The following is a 19,105-nucleotide window of genomic DNA, read 5'->3' as shown; positions in this document are numbered from 1 at the left end:
CAGGAAGGAAGGGAAGATGGCTCAGAGCCCAAGAAGTGGAGGTAGAAGAAGGATGGGCGGTCAGAGGGAGAAGATGGAGAAGCCTGGGAAGAGGAGGTGTCAGAAGCTGAAGGGGTAACAGGGCTTAGTGAGCTGGGAGACTCTGTGGCAGAATGCAGTGCAGAATCAGAGTCAGAAGAGGAAGGAGGCGAGTGGGAGGAGGGAGGTTGAGAGTCTGAGGTGAGTCAGGAAAAGGAGGAGCCACTGGTGTCTCCCTCTCCTTTTGCCAGAAGCCACCCTCCCTGTTTGTCTCTCAGAGCTAGGACCCCCTGCATTGCAGGAATCTCTGCTAGATCCTCCAAGACAGATGGCCATCCAAAATAGGCTTATCTTATTTCTAGATTGATCTCTGAATGCTAAAATTTGTTTCTAAGGAGTTGACATATAAAAAAAATAGTGGCCTGCCCCCCATTCCTCCCCCTCTGCATGCCCCCATGAACCCCTTGAATTTGACTCTAGGGCAATGGGAGGGAACTCCACAGAGCAGCTTACGAGGAGAGGAGAATGTGGATTCTTCCATCAGGCAAACTGGAATGCTTGCGTAGGGAGAATGACTTGGAAAACACAAGGTGGAGTACCACCTATTTGCACAAAGACGAACACCCATTATTAAAACACAGAATAAAATAAGCAGCCACAATTAAAATGAAATAATTGATTGGTTCAAAATTGGGAAAGGAGTAGACAAGGCTGTATATTGTCTCCCTGCTTATTTAACTTATATGCAGAATTCATCATGCGAAAGGCTGGGCTGGATGAATCCCAAAACGGAATTAAGATTGCCGGAAAAAATATCAACAACCTCAGATATGCTGATGATACAACCTTGATGGCAGAAGGTGAGGAGGAATGGAAGAACCTTTTAATGAGGGTGAAAGAGGAAAACGCAAAATATGGTCTGAAGCTCAACATCAAAAAAACTAAGATCATGGCCACTGGTCCCATCACCTCCTGGCAAATAGAAGGGGAAGAAATGGAGGCAGTGAGAGATTTTACTTTCTTGGGTTCCATGATCACTGCAGATGGTGACAGCAGTCACGAAATTAGAAGACGCCTGCTTCTTGGGAGAAAAGCAATGACAAACCTAGACAGCATCTTAAAAAGCAAAGACATCACCTTGCTGACAAAGGTCCGTATAGTTAAAGCTATGGTTTTCCCAGTAGTAATGTACGGAAGTGAGAGCTGGACCACAAAGAAGGCTGATCGCCGAAGAATTGATGCTTTTGAATTATGGTCCTGGAGGAGACTCTTGAGAGTCCCATGGACTGCAAGAAGATCAAACCTATCCATTCTCAAAGAAATCAGCCCTGAGTGCTCACCAGAAGGACAGATCCTGAAGTTGAGGCTCCAGTACTTTGGCCACCTCATGAGAAGAGAAGACACCCTGGAAAAGACCCTAATGTTGGGAAAGATGGAGGGCACAAAGAGAAGGGGACGACAGAGGATGAGATGGTTGGACAGTGTTCTTGAAACGACTGGCATGAGTTTGGCCAAACTGAGAGAGACAGTGAAGGATAGGCGTGCCTGGCGTGCTCTGGTCCATGGGGTCACGAAGAGTCAGAAACAAATGAACAACAACAACAACAACAATAATAATAAATTTAATTTATACCTTGCCCTCCCAGCCAAGTCCAGGCTCAGGGCGGTTAACACCAGGTCTAAAAACAATTGATTAAAATACAACTTGAAAAGAAGATTAACATACAACATCAAAATGCAGCCTCATTTCAGTAGAAACTCAAATCTTAAAACTGTTTGGGGAAGAAAATGTCAAATCTAAACCAAGGCCAACTATCCAGACTGGTCCTATGTGGGCCGGAAAAAAGTCAGGAAAGTCCCGAAATAGGAGTTCCATCACAGAAGGAAAAAGGAAAGAGGGGGAGGGGATCAAGTTGATTCCAAGCCAAAGGCCAAGCAGAACAACTCTGTCTTACAGGCCCTGAGGAAAGATATCGGATCCCGCAGGGCCCTGGTCTCATGAGACAGAGCGTTCCACCAGGTCGGAGCCAGTGTTGAAAAGGCCCTGGCTCTGGTTGAGGCTAATCTGACTTCCTTAGGGAATGGGATCTCTAGAGTGACGCTATTTATGGACCTTAAGCTCCTCCACGGGGCATACCAGGAGAGGCGGTCCCGTAGGTACGAGGGTCCTAGGCCGCATAGGGCTTTAAAGGTCTAAACCAGCGCCTTAAACCTGACCCTGTACTCCACCGGGAGCCAGTGCAGCTGGAAAAGCACTGGGTGAATAGGCTCCCATGGCAGGGACTCTGTGAGGAGCCTCACTGCAGCATTCTGCACCCGCGGGAGTTTCTGGGACAGCTTCAAGGGCAGCCCCGCGTAGAGCGAATTACAGTAGAAAATAAGCATCCACAAATAAAATGTGCAGCAAAGCAATCCTATTGAAAAAACAGCGCAATTTACAGGAAGGAAACAAGAGAGCATTGTGTAGCACAGTGTTTTTCAACCACTGTTCCGCGGCACACTAGTGTGCCGCGAGATGTTGCCTGGTGTGCCGTGGGAAAAATTGAAAAATTACTTTATATATAGTCAATATAGGCACAGAGTTAATTTTTTTAACATTTTCTAATGGTGGTGTGCCTCGTGATTTTTTTCATGAAACAAGTGTGCCTTTGCCCAAAAAAGGTTGAAAAACACTGGTGTAGCAGATCATATTGATGCTGTCTCAGAGGAGGAAATTCCCCTTTTTCTTTTAGGGTCCAGTGTGCTTTGAAGATGTCGCTGTTCATTTCACGGACGAGGAGTGGGCGTTGCTGGATCCTGACCAGAGAGCTCTGCATAAGGACGTCATGGAGGAGAATTGTGGGATCGTGGCCTCTCTTGGTAAGGCTCCCTGTGGGATCGTCATATCTGCCTGGAAATTCCAAAAATACCTGTATGTGACCAACCTCATATATTTTCTCAGAGCTCAACAGCGCCCCCTATAACACCTGGGAACCTAACACCCCCACAATAAACAGTAAATTACAGTTTTTTCTTTGAACAATCTTCCTCAAATTATTCCTTTTTCTACCACGATTGGGCTGCTCTGAACTGCCCAGGCCATCTTAAATGTCAGCTTCAGAATTGTTAGGAAAGATAAGTAGCTTCAGGTTTTCTGTTTTTGTTTTTGCTCCTGTCAGTCTTGGGTTGACCAAAGAGACGACTGACATTGCAGATGGAGGGGATGCCATGACTGGGCCAAACAAAATCCATCCCAGAGAAGAGCCAGGCTTATTGAATCTCAGGTGGTAGTAGCATTGATGATGATGATGAGGATGAAGAGGATGATGATAGTATAAGTAATACAGTGGTCCCTCGGTTTACAAACTGTCAGGGAACTGTCCCCGGCACAGTGCAAGGTGGTGGAAGGGCTCTCGGGATGCTACAGAGAGCCCCAGCCCCACCTAACCAGCAGCACCTCCTCTGGCAGCAGCGGAGGCAGCGAGGCTTCCAGTGGGGAGGGGCATGGGACTCAGGGGGTGGAGGGTCGAGGCTCTGAGGATGCTGGAAAGACCCAGCGCTCCCCTAGCCCAAGGAGCGAGGGAGGAGGCACGCAATTTCCGTGAAACGAAAGGATGGAAGGCGCGGTATACCAAAACTCTTTTGTAGGGGTCAGAACCGGAAGGGGCCATTCCTGGATTCTGCCGGTGTTTGATCCAGACATGAACTTTTTAGCTCTGCACTGTGCATAGTATGCACAATAAAATACAAATGGGAAGGTCGGAGTTTTGCCTGGTTGGTCATGAGCAACAAACCAAGGACCTTACACAAACATATTAACAATAACAATAATACTTAAATCGAGGTACCACTGTAGTAATAATAATAATTTTTATTTATACCCCAGCCACTCTGGGCGGCTTCCAACACATATATAATAAACATGAAACATAAAAAATAAATAATAATAATCTGATCCCACATAAATGAACAACTAATACTAGTCATTTTTTCTTTGCTTAATGATACGATATTTTTGTTTATTTTATATGTATTATTATTGCTGTATTTGTATTTTCTTTCTACAAATGTATTGAATTTGGAACCTGTTAGGGGTATCAACAAAATCAAGCAGATAAAGTAATTGCAATAGTTTTTCGTTTTTTGTTTGTTCGGAACGTTTATTGTACATTTATGTTAAATATTGTATATCTGATAACTGAACAACAATAAAAAAATTCATATCCATATATATATATATATATATATATATATATATATATATATATATATATATATAGTTGTTGTTGTTGTTGTTCAGTCGTTCAGTCGTGTCCGACTCTTCTTGGCCCTATGGACCAGAGCACGCCAGACACTCCTGTCTTCCACTGCCTCCTTCTGTTTGGCCAAATTCATGTTAGTAGCCTCAAGAACACTGTCCAACCATCTCGTCCTCTGTCGTCCCCTTCTCCTTGTGCCCTCCATCTTTCCCAACATTAGGGTCTTTTCCAGGGCGTCTTCTCTTCTCATGAGGTGGCCAAAGTACTGGAGGCTCAACTTCAGGATCTGCCCTTCCAGTGAGCACTCAGGGCTGATTTCTTTAAGGATGGATAAGTTTGATCTTTTTGCAGTCCATGGGACTCTCAAGAGTCTCCTCCAGCACCATAATTCAAAAGCATCAATTCTCCGGCGATCAGTCTTCTTTATGGTCCAGCTCTCACTTCCATACATGACTACTGGGAAAACCATAGCTTTAACTATACGGACCTTTGTTGGCAAGGTCATGTCTCTGCTTTTTAAGATGCCCTCTAGGTTTGTCATTGCTTTTCTCCCAAGAAGTAGGCGTCTTTTAATTTCGTGACTGCTGTCACCATCTGCAGTGATCATGGAGCCCAAGAAAGTAAAACCTCCCACTGCCTCCATTTCTTCCACTTCTATTTGCCAGGAGGTGATGGGACCAGTGGCCATGATCTTAGTTTTTTTGATGTTGAGCTTCAGACCATATTTTGAACTCTCCTCTTTCACCCTCATTAAAAGGTTCTTTAATTCCTCCTCACTTTCTGCCACCAAGGTTGTATCAACAGCATATCTGACATTGTTGATATTTCTTCCGGCAATCTTAATTCCGGCTTGGGATTCATCCAGTCCAGCCTTTCACATGATGAATTCTGTATATAAGTTAAATAAGCAGGGAGACAATATACAACCTTGCCGTACTCCTTTCCCAAATTTGAACCAATCAGTTGTTCCATATCCAGTTCTAACTGTAGCTTCTTGTCCCACATAGAGATTTCTCAGTAGACAAATGAGGTGATCCAGCACTCCAATTTCTTTAAGAACTTGCCATAGTTTGCTGTGGTCGACACAGTCAAATGCTTTTGCGTACTCAATAAAGCAGAATTAGATGTTTTTCTGGAACTCTCTAGCTTTCTCCATAATCCAGCGCATGTTTGCAATTTGGTCTCTGGTCCCTCTGCCCCTTCGAAATCCAGCTTGCACTTCTGGGAGTTCTCAGTCCACATACTGTTCGGTCCATATGTGTGTGTGTGTTTGTGTGTGTATAATTTTATGATATTACTCCAAAAGAGGTGGTGTTATGAGCCATCAAACCTCTGAAATACACTTTCCCCCAAAAGGATTCTACAATTTTGGCCACTACTGTATATCAAACAAAGCAACATTCAACAACTCATCTGAATTTAATAATAAATTTGTTGGTTAATGACAAACAACGCTGGTAATGAACACACACCCAACTCCCTTCAGTTCTTCTCCATTTGCTCCTGAGGCTCTAATTCTTTTTTGTCTCCACTGCAGATTGTGATGAATCGGAAATCGAGAACAAAGGTGACCACGTCAAAATCCCCAGAGAGCAGAAGCTACGTAAAAATTTGGAGTGTGGAGAAAGCTGCAGTCAGAGATCCCATTCCACTTCCCATCAACAAAATCTCATTGGAAAGAAACTCTATCAGTGTGTGGAATGTGGAAAGAGCTTCAGTCATAGCTCCTCTCTCACTTCCCATCAAAGAATACATACAGGGGAGAAACCCTATCAGTGTGTGGAATGTGGAAAGAGCTTCAGTAGGAGCTCCTCTCTCACTAAGCATCAGAGAATTCATACAGGGGAGAAACCCTATCAGTGTGTGGAATGTGGAAAGAGCTTCAGTCAGAGTGGCCATCTCACTTTCCATCAGAGAATTCATACAGGGGAGAAACCCTATCAGTGTGTGGAATGTGGAAAGAGCTTCATTCATAGCTCCTCTCTCACTAACCATCAGAGAATTCATACAGGGGAGAAACCCTATCAGTGTGTGGAACGTGGAAAGAGCTTCAGTAGGAGCTCCGATCTCGCTTCCCATCAAAGAATTCATACAGGGAAGAAACCCTATCAGTGTGTGGAATGTGGAAAGAGCTTCAGTAGGAGCTGCGATCTCACTTCCCATAAAAGAATTCATACAGGGGAGAAACCCTATCAGTGTGTGGAATGTGGAAAGAGCTTCAGTTGGAGCTCCAATCTCACTTCCCATCAAAGAATTCATACAGGGGAGAAACCCTATCAGTGTGTGGAATGTGGAAAGAGCTTCACTTATAGCTCCTCTCTCACTTTCCATCAGAGAATTCATACAGGGGAGAAACCCTATCAGTGTGTAGAATGTGGAAAGAGCTTCATTCATAGCTCCTCTCTCACTAACCATCAGAGAATTCATACAGGGGAGAAACCCTATCAGTGTGTGGAATGTGGAAAGAGCTTTAGTCAGAGTGGCCAACTCACTTTCCATCAAAGAATTCATACAGGGGAGAAACCCTATCAGTGTGTGGAATGTGGAAAGAGCTTCAGTAGGAGCTCTGATCTCGCTTCCCATCAAAGAATTCATACAGGGGAGAAACCCTATCAGTGTGTGGAATGTGGAAAGAGCTTCAGTAGGAGCTCCGATCTCACTTCCCATAAAAGAATTCATATAGGGGAGAAACCCTATCAGTGTGTGGAATGTGGAAAGAGCTTCAGTATGAGCTCCAATCTAACTTCCCATCAAAGAATTCATACAGGGGAGAAACCCTATCAGTGTGTGGAATGTGCAAAGAGCTTCAGTCACAGCTCCTCTCTCACTAAGCATCAAAGAATTCATACAGGGGAGAAACCCTATCAGTGTGTGGAATGTGGAAAGAGCTTCAGTCAGATCTTCTCTCTCACTTCCCATCAGAGAATTCATACAGGGGAGAAACCCTATCAGTGCTTGGAATGTGGAAAGAGCTTCAGTCTGAACTCCCATCTCACTTACCATCAAAGAATTCATACAGGGGAGAAACCCTATCAGTGTGTGGAATGTGGAAAGAGCTTCAGTCATGGCTCCCATCTCACTCTCCATAAAAGAATTCATACAGGGGAGAAACCCTATCAGTGTGTGGAATGTGGAAAGAGATTCAGTCAGAGCTCCTCTCTCACTTTCCATCATAGAATTCATACAGGGGAGAAACCCTATCAATGCGTGGAATGTGGAAAGAGCTTCAGTAGTAGCGCCTCTCTCACTAAGCATCAGAGAATTCATACAGGGGAGAAACCCTATCAGTGTTGAATGTGGAAAGAGCTTCAGTAGGAGCTGCAGTCTCACTTCCCATCAGAGAATTCATACAGGGGAGAAAGCCTATCAGTGTGTGGAATGTGGAAAGAGCTTCAGTCAGAGTTCCTCTCTTACTTCCCATCAGAGAATTCATACAGGGGAGAAACCCTATCAGTGTGTGGAATGTGGAAAGAGTCAGAGCTCCAATCTCACTTCACATCAAAGAATCCATACAAAGGTCGGAAAAACCATTATACAGCTTTAGGAGCCAGACAAATATGCAACTTTTAAACTAGATCTGTGGCTGATTGACATCTAATGCCCCTTTACAATGTCGTGTTTTGTGTTTTTATGTTGTCTTTTTATTTGTAACCATCCTGAGACCTGTGGGGGTAGGGAATAGGCGCCAACTCTTAAAGACCTAGGGGTCTCCCCCCATGAAATTATTGAGGAGGCCACCCCCAGTTTTTTCGTGTTTTTTTCAAATCAACCTTTTATACTTCTGCAAACTGCCATACAACTTCTCTTTAAATTTTCCCTCTTAAAAAAACGCACAAAGGTCATGAGGAAAACAAAACACAAGAAAATACAAACGTGGAGAGGTTCCTTCTTTGCGGGCAAAACGCAAAAGTTGCTTTACAGCAGCGTTTCCCAACCTTGCATCCCCAGCAGCTCTCGGAGTGCAGTTTCCATCATCCCTCCCCATTGGTCCTGCTAGCTAGGGATGATGGGAGTTGTAGTCCAAAAACAGCTGGAGACCTGAGTGTGCTTTAAAGGGAAAGTAGGCTTGCCCTGTGACATCCTCTGCTGACCAAAAGCACTGCCCCAGAACCTGAAGTGTAAAGTACTACACTTGGGCAAAAAAAAAAAAAATGAAAGGCACAAATGCAGGATGGGTGACACCTGGCTTGAAAGCAGTACATGTGAAAAGGATCTAGGAGTCTTGGTAGACCATCAACTTGACACGAGTCAACAGTGTGATGCAGCAGCTAAAAAAGCCAATGCAATTCTGGGCTGCATCAATAGGAGTATAGCATCTTGATCATGGGAAGTAATAGTACCACTGTATTCCGCTTTGGTCAGACCTCACCTGGAATACTGTGTCCAGTTCTGGGCACCACAGTTCAAGAAGGATACTGACAAGCTGGAACGTGTCCAGAGGAGGGCAACCAAAATGGTCAAAGGCCTGGAAATGATGCTTTATGAGGAACGGCTTAGGGAGCTGGGTATGTTTAGCCTGGAGAAGAGAAGGTTAAGGGGGGGATAGGATAGCCATGTCCCAATATATCAAAGGATGTCATATAGAGGAGGGAGAAAGGTTGTTTTCTGCTACTCCAGAGAAGCAGACACGGAGCAATGGATTCAAACTGCAAGAAAGAAGATTCCACCTAAACATTAGGAAGAACTTCCTGACAGTAAGAGCTGTTTGACAGTGGCAGTTGTTGCCAAGGAGTGTGGTAGAGTCTCCTTCTTTGGAGGTCTTTATGCGGAGGCTTGACAGCCACCTGTCAGGAATGATTTGATGGTGTTTCCTGCTTGGCAGGGGGTTGGACTGGATGGCCCTTGTGGTATCTTCCAACTCTATGACTTTATGAACCACCCCCAGTACTGCTATTTGGAATTTATAGATCCCAAAACTGAAGATTGATCGGCACTTCAAGCTCTAGGGAGCTTCTTGGTGCTTTCTGCCCCTCTAGAGTACCCACAGAATTGTGGCTTCTAGTGGCAAGACACATAGGAGAACAAATGAAAGACAAACCTGGAAAGGGCCATACGAAATGGACATGCGGTGTGAAGAGGTAACTTTTCCCACTGCTGAACAATCCCACAGGTAGAGATGAAATGCTAGAAGTGTTCTCTGGGGCAAGGGAAGTCGCTGCCATTATAGGCATTGCCATTCCAATGGCGTGCATGCATCATGGGATTGGTTGTGCAAGGCGGGCCTTACTTGGCTCCCCTCCAATATTTTATTCAAGTCAGCAGCACTTAGTCGGGTGGTTAACTACTTCTTCTTCTTCTTCTTCTTCTTCTTCTTCTTCTTCTTCTTCTTCTTATTATTATTATTATTATATAAATTTTATTGTTACCGTTCACATTAACACACCATACAGAAAAAGACAATAAATTCCATCACCACCAAAGAAAAAAAGAGAATTAATACATCAACTAATAACCTTCAAAACGTAAAATACATAAAATAAAAGTGATATTTTTCTATGCCTTTTCCTTATTAAAGATTCTGTATTGATTGTTCACTGCCATTGCATAACGAGCTTTGTTCAATTTCAATATCCCTTAATCCATTCATTGGTTTTACCACATTTACCACAACTGCTACTGAAATTATTCGAATGCTGCGTATGACCTTAAACCACTGCTGTTATTTTTATTCAAGTATATTCTAAAAACTTCCCATTTTGAGTTAAATACCTGTATTGGTTTATTTTTTTATCTCTTCTGACATGCTATCGAATTCTGTATATTCAGCTATTTTTGTATGCATTTTAACCTTGACGGGACTTTATCGCTTTTCCAATTTGCCGCAATGAGAACTCTTGCTGCAACCATAGCTTATAAGAAGATCTCTTTATCCTTTTTAGGAATATCTGAGTCTGTGATTCCCAAAAGGAAAGCTTCTGGATTTCTGTTAAAAGATATTTTAAACATTTTTTTCCAATTCTATGTGGATATCCTCCCAAAACACCTTGGTTTCTTTACACTGCCACCACATATAGAATTAAGTACCTGGCTTTTCTTTACACTTCCAGCAATTATTGGGGACATTTTTGAACATCTTGGACAATGTCCAGCAGGTTAAATACCACCGATGCTGCATTTTAAGAAAATTCTCTCTCAGAGAGTAGCAGGTTGTCAAATTCCAATTTATTTCCCGCAGGTTTTCCCACTGCTTCATTGTTACTGAGTACCCAGAATCTTGTGACCACTTAATCCTAGCCACTGTCACCTCCTCCTCCTTGACTTCCCAGTCAAGGAGAAGTCGGTATACTTTAGAAAGTGTTTTAATTCTGGAGTTCACGAAATCCAATTCAAATCTGGAAGTCTCAGTGGAGAAACCCTTTTGTCTATCAATTTTGAATGTCTCAAATAATTGGTGATATTGAAACCAATCAACAATGCACTCTCTTGTTTCCCCAAAGCTTTTTTATTTCAATTGGTTATTCTCCTCCTTTAGAAGTACTTTATACGTTGGCCTGGGTCCCTGGGTATTTTTTCTCTTAACTGCCTTCACCTCTATTGCCGAGATCCACTAGGGAACCTTGGGTTCAAGCAGGTTTTTATACTTCTCCCAAACCGTCATTGGGGATTTCCTCAAGTTTGAAAAGTTCCTGTGAACTTTTGCTTTCCCATACGCTAAGTACGTATGCCGTCCCCATCGATTATCATATTCCTCCAAGTCTAAGAGGTCTGGGTCCTGCAGTGTATACCACTCCTTTAACCAGGTGAGGCAGGCCGCCTCATAATACAGTTTCAGGTCAGGTAGGGAGAAGCATCCTCTTATCTTTTATGTCAATTAGAATTAAATGTTTAATTCTAGGTCTTTTCCATGACCATAAAAATTTGGAAATTTATTTTTGCCAATTTTGGAGGCAGCCCGTTCCACCCAATACAGGAATCATTTGAAATAGAAATATTAATTTTGGGAAAACGTTCATCTTTATAATGGAGATCCTCCTCAGAAATGACAATTTCAACCTATTCCAGATCTCCAGATTTCTTTTGATCTCGTGCCAAATTTTCATATATTTGTCCTGAAACAAATTTATATTTTTAGGGGTAACCCAAATACCTTTTTTCTCCACATAATTTTTATTAAGTTTTTCCATAATTATAATTTAAACAAATATATACAACATTTATAACTCATATAAGTATACACAAATTTGTAAAAATGAAGATGCTCTTGTGCTTAAATCATATACATAACTTGTACCCAATTTTATACGTTATATATATACTAAACTTATACCTTTTATATTTGCGTAACTTGTATACAACTTATACAGAACAAGAGAAAAAAGAGAAAAGAAAAAAAATTCTCCCCTTCTGCTTCCCCCCCATTCTTCTTCTGTTTTATTTTGCCTTCTGTTTCCATTTATTTTGCCTTCTTTATTGCATTTGTCATCTGCCACCTATTGTTACTCTAATCACATTTATGAAACCACTCCTTCCGATTTATTTCTATACACTTTATCTTATGTTGTTATAAATTTTACTTATATATATAGCCATACTGAATAATATAATTCTATTCCAATTGTAGCTTTTCCTTCTTAATATATATATATATATTTGTATTCTCTTTAATCTTCCAATAAAGAACTTTTAATTAACTATGAGTTTTGCGTTTTCCTTTTATTTACTCATATTCCATACAACTTGTTCATATAAACCCTAAATTTGTCCCATTCTTTTCCAAAAGTTTCACATCCTTGTTGCCGAATCTTTGATGTTAATTTTGCTATTTCCATATATTCAACCATCTTTTGACGCCATTCCTCTATAGTGGGTATCCGTTGCTGTCTCCAAACTTGAGCCAGCAAGATTCTTGCTCTTAAGATTTAGTGTCAGGAAATAACGTAGTCCTGGACACAGCAGAGTTAACCGCAGGTTTTCTTGAAGCTTCTGGCTGTAGAGCATTAACTGGACAGCACAACGCAGGAACTCAGCAACTCACTTGGATAACTATATACAGTATTTATTGAAAGCGACTAGTATCCATAAGTTACTATGTACAGACTTTACAAATAAAAGAAACAAAACATAAAACCTTTCCTCTCTGTCTCTCTCTCTCAACCTTCAGTACAGTACACTACTAACAACCACCAACACCACCACAAGCTCTCACACAGAGCTCATTCTTTAGGAACTCATTGACCAATCACAGGTCATTGCTAAGGGTCTGGAGAGAGAGCAGATCTTGGCTTTCTGCCAACTGGTAATTGCTACAGAGGTGATAAGCTGACTTTCTGCACGTAGGCACTTTGAAATCTCTAACACTTGCTCCTGTCGTTGCATAAAGAAATGTTCTCACATCATTTTTCTCAATATCTTCCCCACCATTCCTAACAGGAATGCTTCAGGTATTTTCTTGAAGTTATACCTATAGATCTTTTTTAGTTCATTATATACATTTTCCCAATATTGTTTTATTTTATCACAGTGCCACCACATGTGGATGAAATTTCCTTCTTTCACTCCACATTTCCAACATTGCTTGCCCCCTGATTTGTACATTTTAAAAATTTTTGTTGGTGTGAGGTACCACCTGAACATCATCTTATATATACCGTGTTTCTCCTAAAATAAGACACCGTCTTATATTTATTTTACTCAAGAAATTTGGGGGGTGTCTTATTTTTTTACTAAGTACCATACGGTTCTGGGCGCCTGCCTCCTCCTGCCGTGTCCAGCATTGCTGCTGCTGGGTCCAGCTGGCTTGGGGCGCGCGGCCCTGCTGGGCGCCGACCCGGCAGGCCACCTCCTCCTCCTGCTGGCTCCCGGAGGCTCGGGGGGCTGCTGGGCGCCGACCTGGCAAGCCTCCTCCTCTTCCTGCCATGGCTTGGCACACAGAACTTGCTGCTGCTGCTGCTGCTGCTGAAGTGTTGACAAAGTGCCCAGCAGCGCCGCGCAGATCGCCCTGAGCCGCGACAGGAGGAGGAGGATTCAAATTGCTACCGTACAGAGCACTGCTGGGTCCCGCTGGCTCGGGGCTCCACGCAGCACGTGCGGCGGCTCTTGGTGGGTCCCGCTGGCTCGGGACTCCATGTGACGCACACTGCGGCTGCTGCTGGCTCAGGGCTCCACACGGCGCACGCTGCAGCTCCTGCTGGGTCCCGGTGGATCAGGGCTGCAGCAGCAGCAACATCCGGTTCTGGGCACCAACCCGACAGGCCTCTTCCTCTTCCTTGGCGCCCTCCAGAACTGCCCAGCACTACGGCTTATTTTTGGGCTATGTCTTATATTTTGTGAACGCTTGAAAATCCTGCCATGGCTTATTTTATAGGTACGTCTTATTTTATGAGAAACACGGTATTTTCTTTAAGCTGCACACATGCCGTAAACTTGATTGTGACATTCCATAATTTATGCCACTTTGCGTAGTCGATATTATACCCTAAGTCCATTGCCCACTTAATCATAGTATCCTTAATTTCCTTGTCTTTAGTGTTCCATTCTAGTAGAAAATTGTATATTTTAGATAGATTTTTAGTATTGTCACATATGACTGTTTTGTCCAATATTGTCTTTGTTTGTTAAAAACCTTTCTCTTTTTTATCTTTCAAAAACAGACTATAAATCTGACGGTATTCCAGCCACCCTTGCATTCTCTCTTTAATCTCTTCATAAGGTCTCGTTACAAAATCATTATTTTTTCTACTAGTATGTCTCTGTAGGAAAGCCACTGTCCTTCCGAATATGATTTTTTGACAGAGAGTGCTTCTTGAGGATATATCCAACCCGGGGTACTTCTTTCGAACCATTCTTTGTATTTAGCCCATACTAAATATAATGGTTTCCTTATTGAATGGTTTAAGAAGGCCTTGTGCACTTTGACCTTATCGTACCACAGGTACGCATGCCAGCCGTATCTGTAAATCCCTCTAAATCCAAAAGTTCTGCATTTTCGATTTTAAACCACTCTCTTAACCAAACTAAACAGGCCGACTCGTAAATCTTGAAATCAGGTACACCAAAGCCTCCTCTTTCTTTCTTACCTGTTAAGATCTTAAATTTAATTCTAGGCTTCTTCCCTTGCCATATGAACCTAGATATTGTCCTCTGCCATTCTTTAAATTGGCTTTGTCCCATCACAATTGGAATCATTTGGAAAACAAATTTATATTTTTAGGGGTAACCCAAATACCTAAATATTTTAATTTATTGCATATCTTTAGGCCCAATGTTTTTTCTAACTCCTTTTCCAAATTTGATACATTTTTCACCAACAATTTTGTTTTAATGGTATTCAATTTAAAGCCTGCCACTTCTCCATAGTCTCTAATCAGTTCCAGCACTCTCAACAAACTCTAGGGTTTTTTGTCATAATAAGTAGGTCATTGGCAAAGGCCTTAAGTTTATATGCCTTATTACCCAAGGTGATTCCTTGAACAAGCTGGTTTTTCCGTATCTGGGTATTCAGAACCTCCATCATCAGGATGAATATCAAGGGTGACAGTGGGCACCATTGTGGAGTTCCTTTTTATACCTTGCACTCATCCGTGATTTTGCCATTGATAATTAATTTAGCTGTTTGTTCCGAGTAGATCGCATTTATTCCTTTGCAAAGATTTTCACCAAGTCCAATTTCTTGTATTAGTTTTTTCATAAACTCCCAGAAAACATGGGCAAAAGCCTTTTCGGCATCAACCAACATTAAAGCAGCAGGTTTATAAATTTTATAATCTAGGTATTCTAAAACATTAATTATATATTGTTGTTGTTTAGTCGTTTAGTCGTGTCCTCGAGTGTTAAGATGGTAGACGCATTGTAAGTGATTAAATTGGCAAAGCATAAGTGTTCACCCCAGTGAGACTTTCAGAGCATGTAAATCACATGAGGGGAAAGACCGCTGCGCCACTCACAGAATTAGGACTATACTTCCTTCTCCCGCCTTTAAAGTAAACGTCTATGTAAGAAAACCGAATTGATCCAAGTCTGCCTTCCTCCGCCAACCTGAGGGCAAAACCCCCTGGCCTTTCATTGGTACAGCCGCCTCCATGCTGGTGGCGTTTACCTCAGCGCGGTGTGGGGACTGACTGAGCGGGCGGCGAGATGCTTTCAGCCTCGGACACTTGGCGGGTTCTGAGATGACCATGCAGGCCAGATTCACGACCCTGGTGGGATGGATTCGGCCCATGGGACATAGTTTGAGGACCCCTGGTCTACACTGACTGGAAGCAGCTCCCCAGAGTTTCAGGCAGGGATTTCGTCCAGCCCTTGCAGGAGATTTCAGGGGTTGACCCTGGGACATTCTGCATGCCAAGCAGATGCTCTAGGGCTCCCCATATTTCACTAGCCTTCCAACGTTATGCTATTAGCAACCGTGGAGATTCCACCGGCCTCTTTCGAAAGGAGAACACTCAACTGATCAAATTAATTAATTAATTAATTAATTAATTATTATTAATAATGTTTTATTTATACCCCACACATCTGGCTGGGTTTCCCCAGCCACTCTGTGCGGCTTCCAACAATATATTAAAATAGTCCATCAAATATTAAAAGCTTCCCTAAATATAATAACAACAACCATCCATTTTCAGTCCATTGAATTAGCAATTAAGCATTTATGGAAAGGGAAATGGCTTACTTTTGTATATTAGCATAAAAAGCAGGCATAAGAAAGTATTACTCATTTATGATGAGAATAGGATTTATTTATTTTGAACCTCGCTTGATTCCTCCTTGGTAGCCAGTGCGACTATGTCAGCAGTGCTCGAACTCAGACGCACTGCGTTGAGGGACATCTAAGAACAGTTTGGCAGGGGAAAGGTCTCCCTTGGGAGGGGGTGGACTCTCCTTCCTTGGAGGTTTGTAAGCAGAGATGCTTTAGCTGAGATTCCTGCATTGCTGGGGGTTGGACTAGATGACCTTGGGATCCCCTCCTCTCTCTCCACTCCTGAATTCCTTGCCTCCTGCAAAGCCCTTTTCCCTGCAAGCTGTTCCTCTGGTTTCTGGCCCAGGGAGGGAGATGCTCAGAGTCCAACCAAGAGCCTCACTCGCAATAGGATATCTGGGCATTGGCGTAGCCCCCTAAATCCATAAAAAATAATAATAAACTGAGGTTCTGCCAAGCGAGAGAGGGCTGAGCTGGGTGGACTCGGCTTTGCAAGGGTTAAAGGGAGCCGAGCTGCCTTCCTAGAGAGGACAGGAAGCAAGGGGGCAGGTCCTCCAGAGCCCAGGCCCCTCCCCCTCCCTCCCTCCCCAGTCCTCTCCTGCAAGGGCTGCATGGCTGTCCCCTCCTGGGATCTGGTGAGTGGGGAGACAGTGGGGGTCCCAGGGCTGCAGCAGGGGAGGATGCCAGCCTGGGGGGGGGGCTGACCTGCTCATGCAGGGGGAGGAGAGGGTCCTGCCAGGGAGGGACCAGGAGATCACAGGATCCCAAACTCCCAGAAAATCTCCCTTCTTCAAACAAAGGACTTTAACTCTGTGTGATGTCGCTCAGCGTCATTGCACAACAGACGAAACATGTGCAAATCGTTTTCCAAAGCTGGACAAGGAGGTGGAATGGCCCCCACCCCCAAAAAAACACCCCACGTGGAGGGAGGGAGGAAAGGGGGAGAGAAAGGGCAGGAATAAAGAGAGGGATCCCAGCCCATAGTCTGGCTGCTGCATTGTGGACCAGTTTCCCAGTGTCTCCAAGGGCAGCTCCACATGGAGGCCACTGCAGCAATCCCCACCTAAATTTCAAGGGGCTGGGGAACGCGGTGCGCCAGGGCGCCGAGTTCCCCCAGGGGTGCCCCCGCGAGCCTGCCGGCATACCGGGCGCCCCCTCCCCAACCTGCCCCCGGGGGTGGGGGTGGGGAGCAGCTCCTGAGGATCCCCACTAGAGCCAAGCATCCATTTTTCACAAGATACAACTGATTCCCTTGTCAGTCAGTTCTGACTTCATGCATTGACTAGAAAGCACCAGGTTGATTATTCTCACAGAAATCCCTTTATTTCCCTCCACATTTTGCATTGCTAGAAGGCCAGAGACTTGTTTCTTCTCCTCTCCCTCCTCCTCTTTCTTTTCAGAAAGATAGCTCATGGTCTGGGATGTGGTGCAGTCCAGCCCTGGTTCCCTCCAAGACTCATCCATGCTTGCTCAGGGAACCATTCCCTCCTCCCGTCCTACAAATTCTGTAACAGAACAATGTATTTGCTTTGTAGGATTTGCTAGAGCTTCTCATTGAGACAGACAGAACTTGGCAGAAGACCAAAGGATTCCTTCTGATCTCTTAGAGGCTTCCTGAGAGCACAGATGGATGAGCGAGACTCAGCTGGCCCTGAAGCAGGAAGAGGCCATGCCATCCAAACTGGGAGAAGTGGGGGATTCTGGGAAAACTCGGTGCGGAAGATCCTGGGTGAGGAGGACACCCTCCGCTCAGAGATTCAGAGCCAGCAGTTGAGGCAGTTCTGCTGCCAGGAGGCCAAAGGACCCCGAGAGGTTTGCAGCCGACTCTACCATCTCTGTCGTCAGTGGCTGAAGCCAGAAAGGCACACGAAAGCGGAGATGCTGGACCTGGTGATCTTGGAGCAGTTCCTGGCTGTCCTTTCCCTGGAGATGGAGAGCTGGGTGAGGGAATGTGGGGCAGAGACCAGTTCCCAGGCGGTGGCCCTGGCCGAAGGTTTCCTCCTGAGTCAGGCAGAGGAGAGGAAGCAGGTGAGAGAGACTTTCCTTTGGATACTCCCAAGGGGCTCCAAAGAGGACAGAGAACATCCCATAATGGTCTGCTGATGGCCCATCCTTTTTCTGGGAAAGCATCCATGGAATGAGATCTGACACCCTTCAAGTCTTTGTCATTCTCTTTCTAATATTTCTCACCATTCATTCTCAGTTTTGAATCCTTGTTTCTTTTTCAGGAAAAGGATCTCTTTGCAGAAATGGACCTGGATTCCTGTGAGGCAGAGAGGCCTCCGTTGGACACCAGAGAGAGGCCACTGGGTAAGGAGGAAGGTGGTTTTTCTTCGTTTGGTCTCATTCCGTTGGTTTTCCAATTCATCTGAGGGTTCTTTTGTGGGAGACAGTTGGGAACAAGGGTCCAAAGGAGGGGAAGTGTATTTCTGCACAAGTAACATATGAAATAGGCACAAACATCCAAATGCTCTCAGCAGGTCAGGCTCCTCAAATGCCCATCTGTGGTTAGAGATGCCCTGTTTCACCTGTGAGAGAAGCAGGCACTCCTGGCATCCTGTTTACCTTTTTTCTTTTGCAGGTGACAGAATGATGCCGTCAAGTCCTCCTGCTCCGTCTTTTCATGGAGGCAGAAGGGAAGCAGTGGCTGTGGAACCAGATCAGGTCAGGGGAAGCTGCAATGTGGGGACAGAGGCCGAGGGATGGAGCAATGTCATGGACTGGTTGGGCACAGAGGAATGGTGGGAGGAAGCAGTTGGGGAACCAGGAAGGGAAGACGGCTGAGAGCCCAAGGAATGGAGGTAGAAGAAGGATAGGCGGTCAGAGGGAGAAGAGGGAGAAGCCTGGGAAGAGGAGGTGTCAGAAGCTGAAGGGGTAACAGGGCTTAGTGAGCTGGGAGACTCTGTGGCAGAATGCAGTCCAGAATCAGAGGCAGAAGAGGAAGGAGGCGAGGGGGAGGAGGGAGGTAGAGAAGCAGAGGTGAGTCAGGAGAAGGAAGAGCCACTGGTGTCTCCCTCTTCTTCTGCCAGAAGCCACCCTCCCTGCTTGTCTCTCAGAGCTAGGAGATGGCTGACAATTGAGGAGGAAAGGCGCACTGTTCTATCACTTGCCAGAAACCCCAGAGATGGGGAGACTTTGAAAGCTGTGGGAAGCTGGAGGCCTTCACTCTTGGCACCTGATTTCATGGAGGAAGACCCTGACATGGAATTCT

General features: G+C 44.4%; 1 protein-coding gene and 1 pseudogene across 1 annotated transcript in view; one reads left to right on the top strand and one right to left on the bottom strand.

The window, feature by feature from the left end:
* Positions 1-19,105, bottom strand: part of LOC117044872 — a 934,741-nt pseudogene that overhangs the window by 661,904 nt on the left and 253,732 nt on the right.
* Positions 1-19,105, top strand: part of LOC117045003 — a gene marked incomplete at its 5' end in the record, with an annotated part of 374,050 nt that overhangs the window by 243,154 nt on the left and 111,791 nt on the right. Inside the window, 1 exon segment of the mRNA XM_033145796.1 lies at positions 5,927-7,488. Within this exon segment, the coding sequence (XP_033001687.1) occupies positions 5,927-7,488 (1,562 nt within the window).

Source organism: Lacerta agilis, chromosome 4, assembly GCF_009819535.1.
Source record: "Lacerta agilis isolate rLacAgi1 chromosome 4, rLacAgi1.pri, whole genome shotgun sequence".
Classification (NCBI taxonomy): Eukaryota; Metazoa; Chordata; class Lepidosauria; order Squamata; family Lacertidae; genus Lacerta; species Lacerta agilis.
Note: the sequence above shows the minus strand (reverse complement) of the source record. Positions and strands in the feature narration are given on the sequence as shown.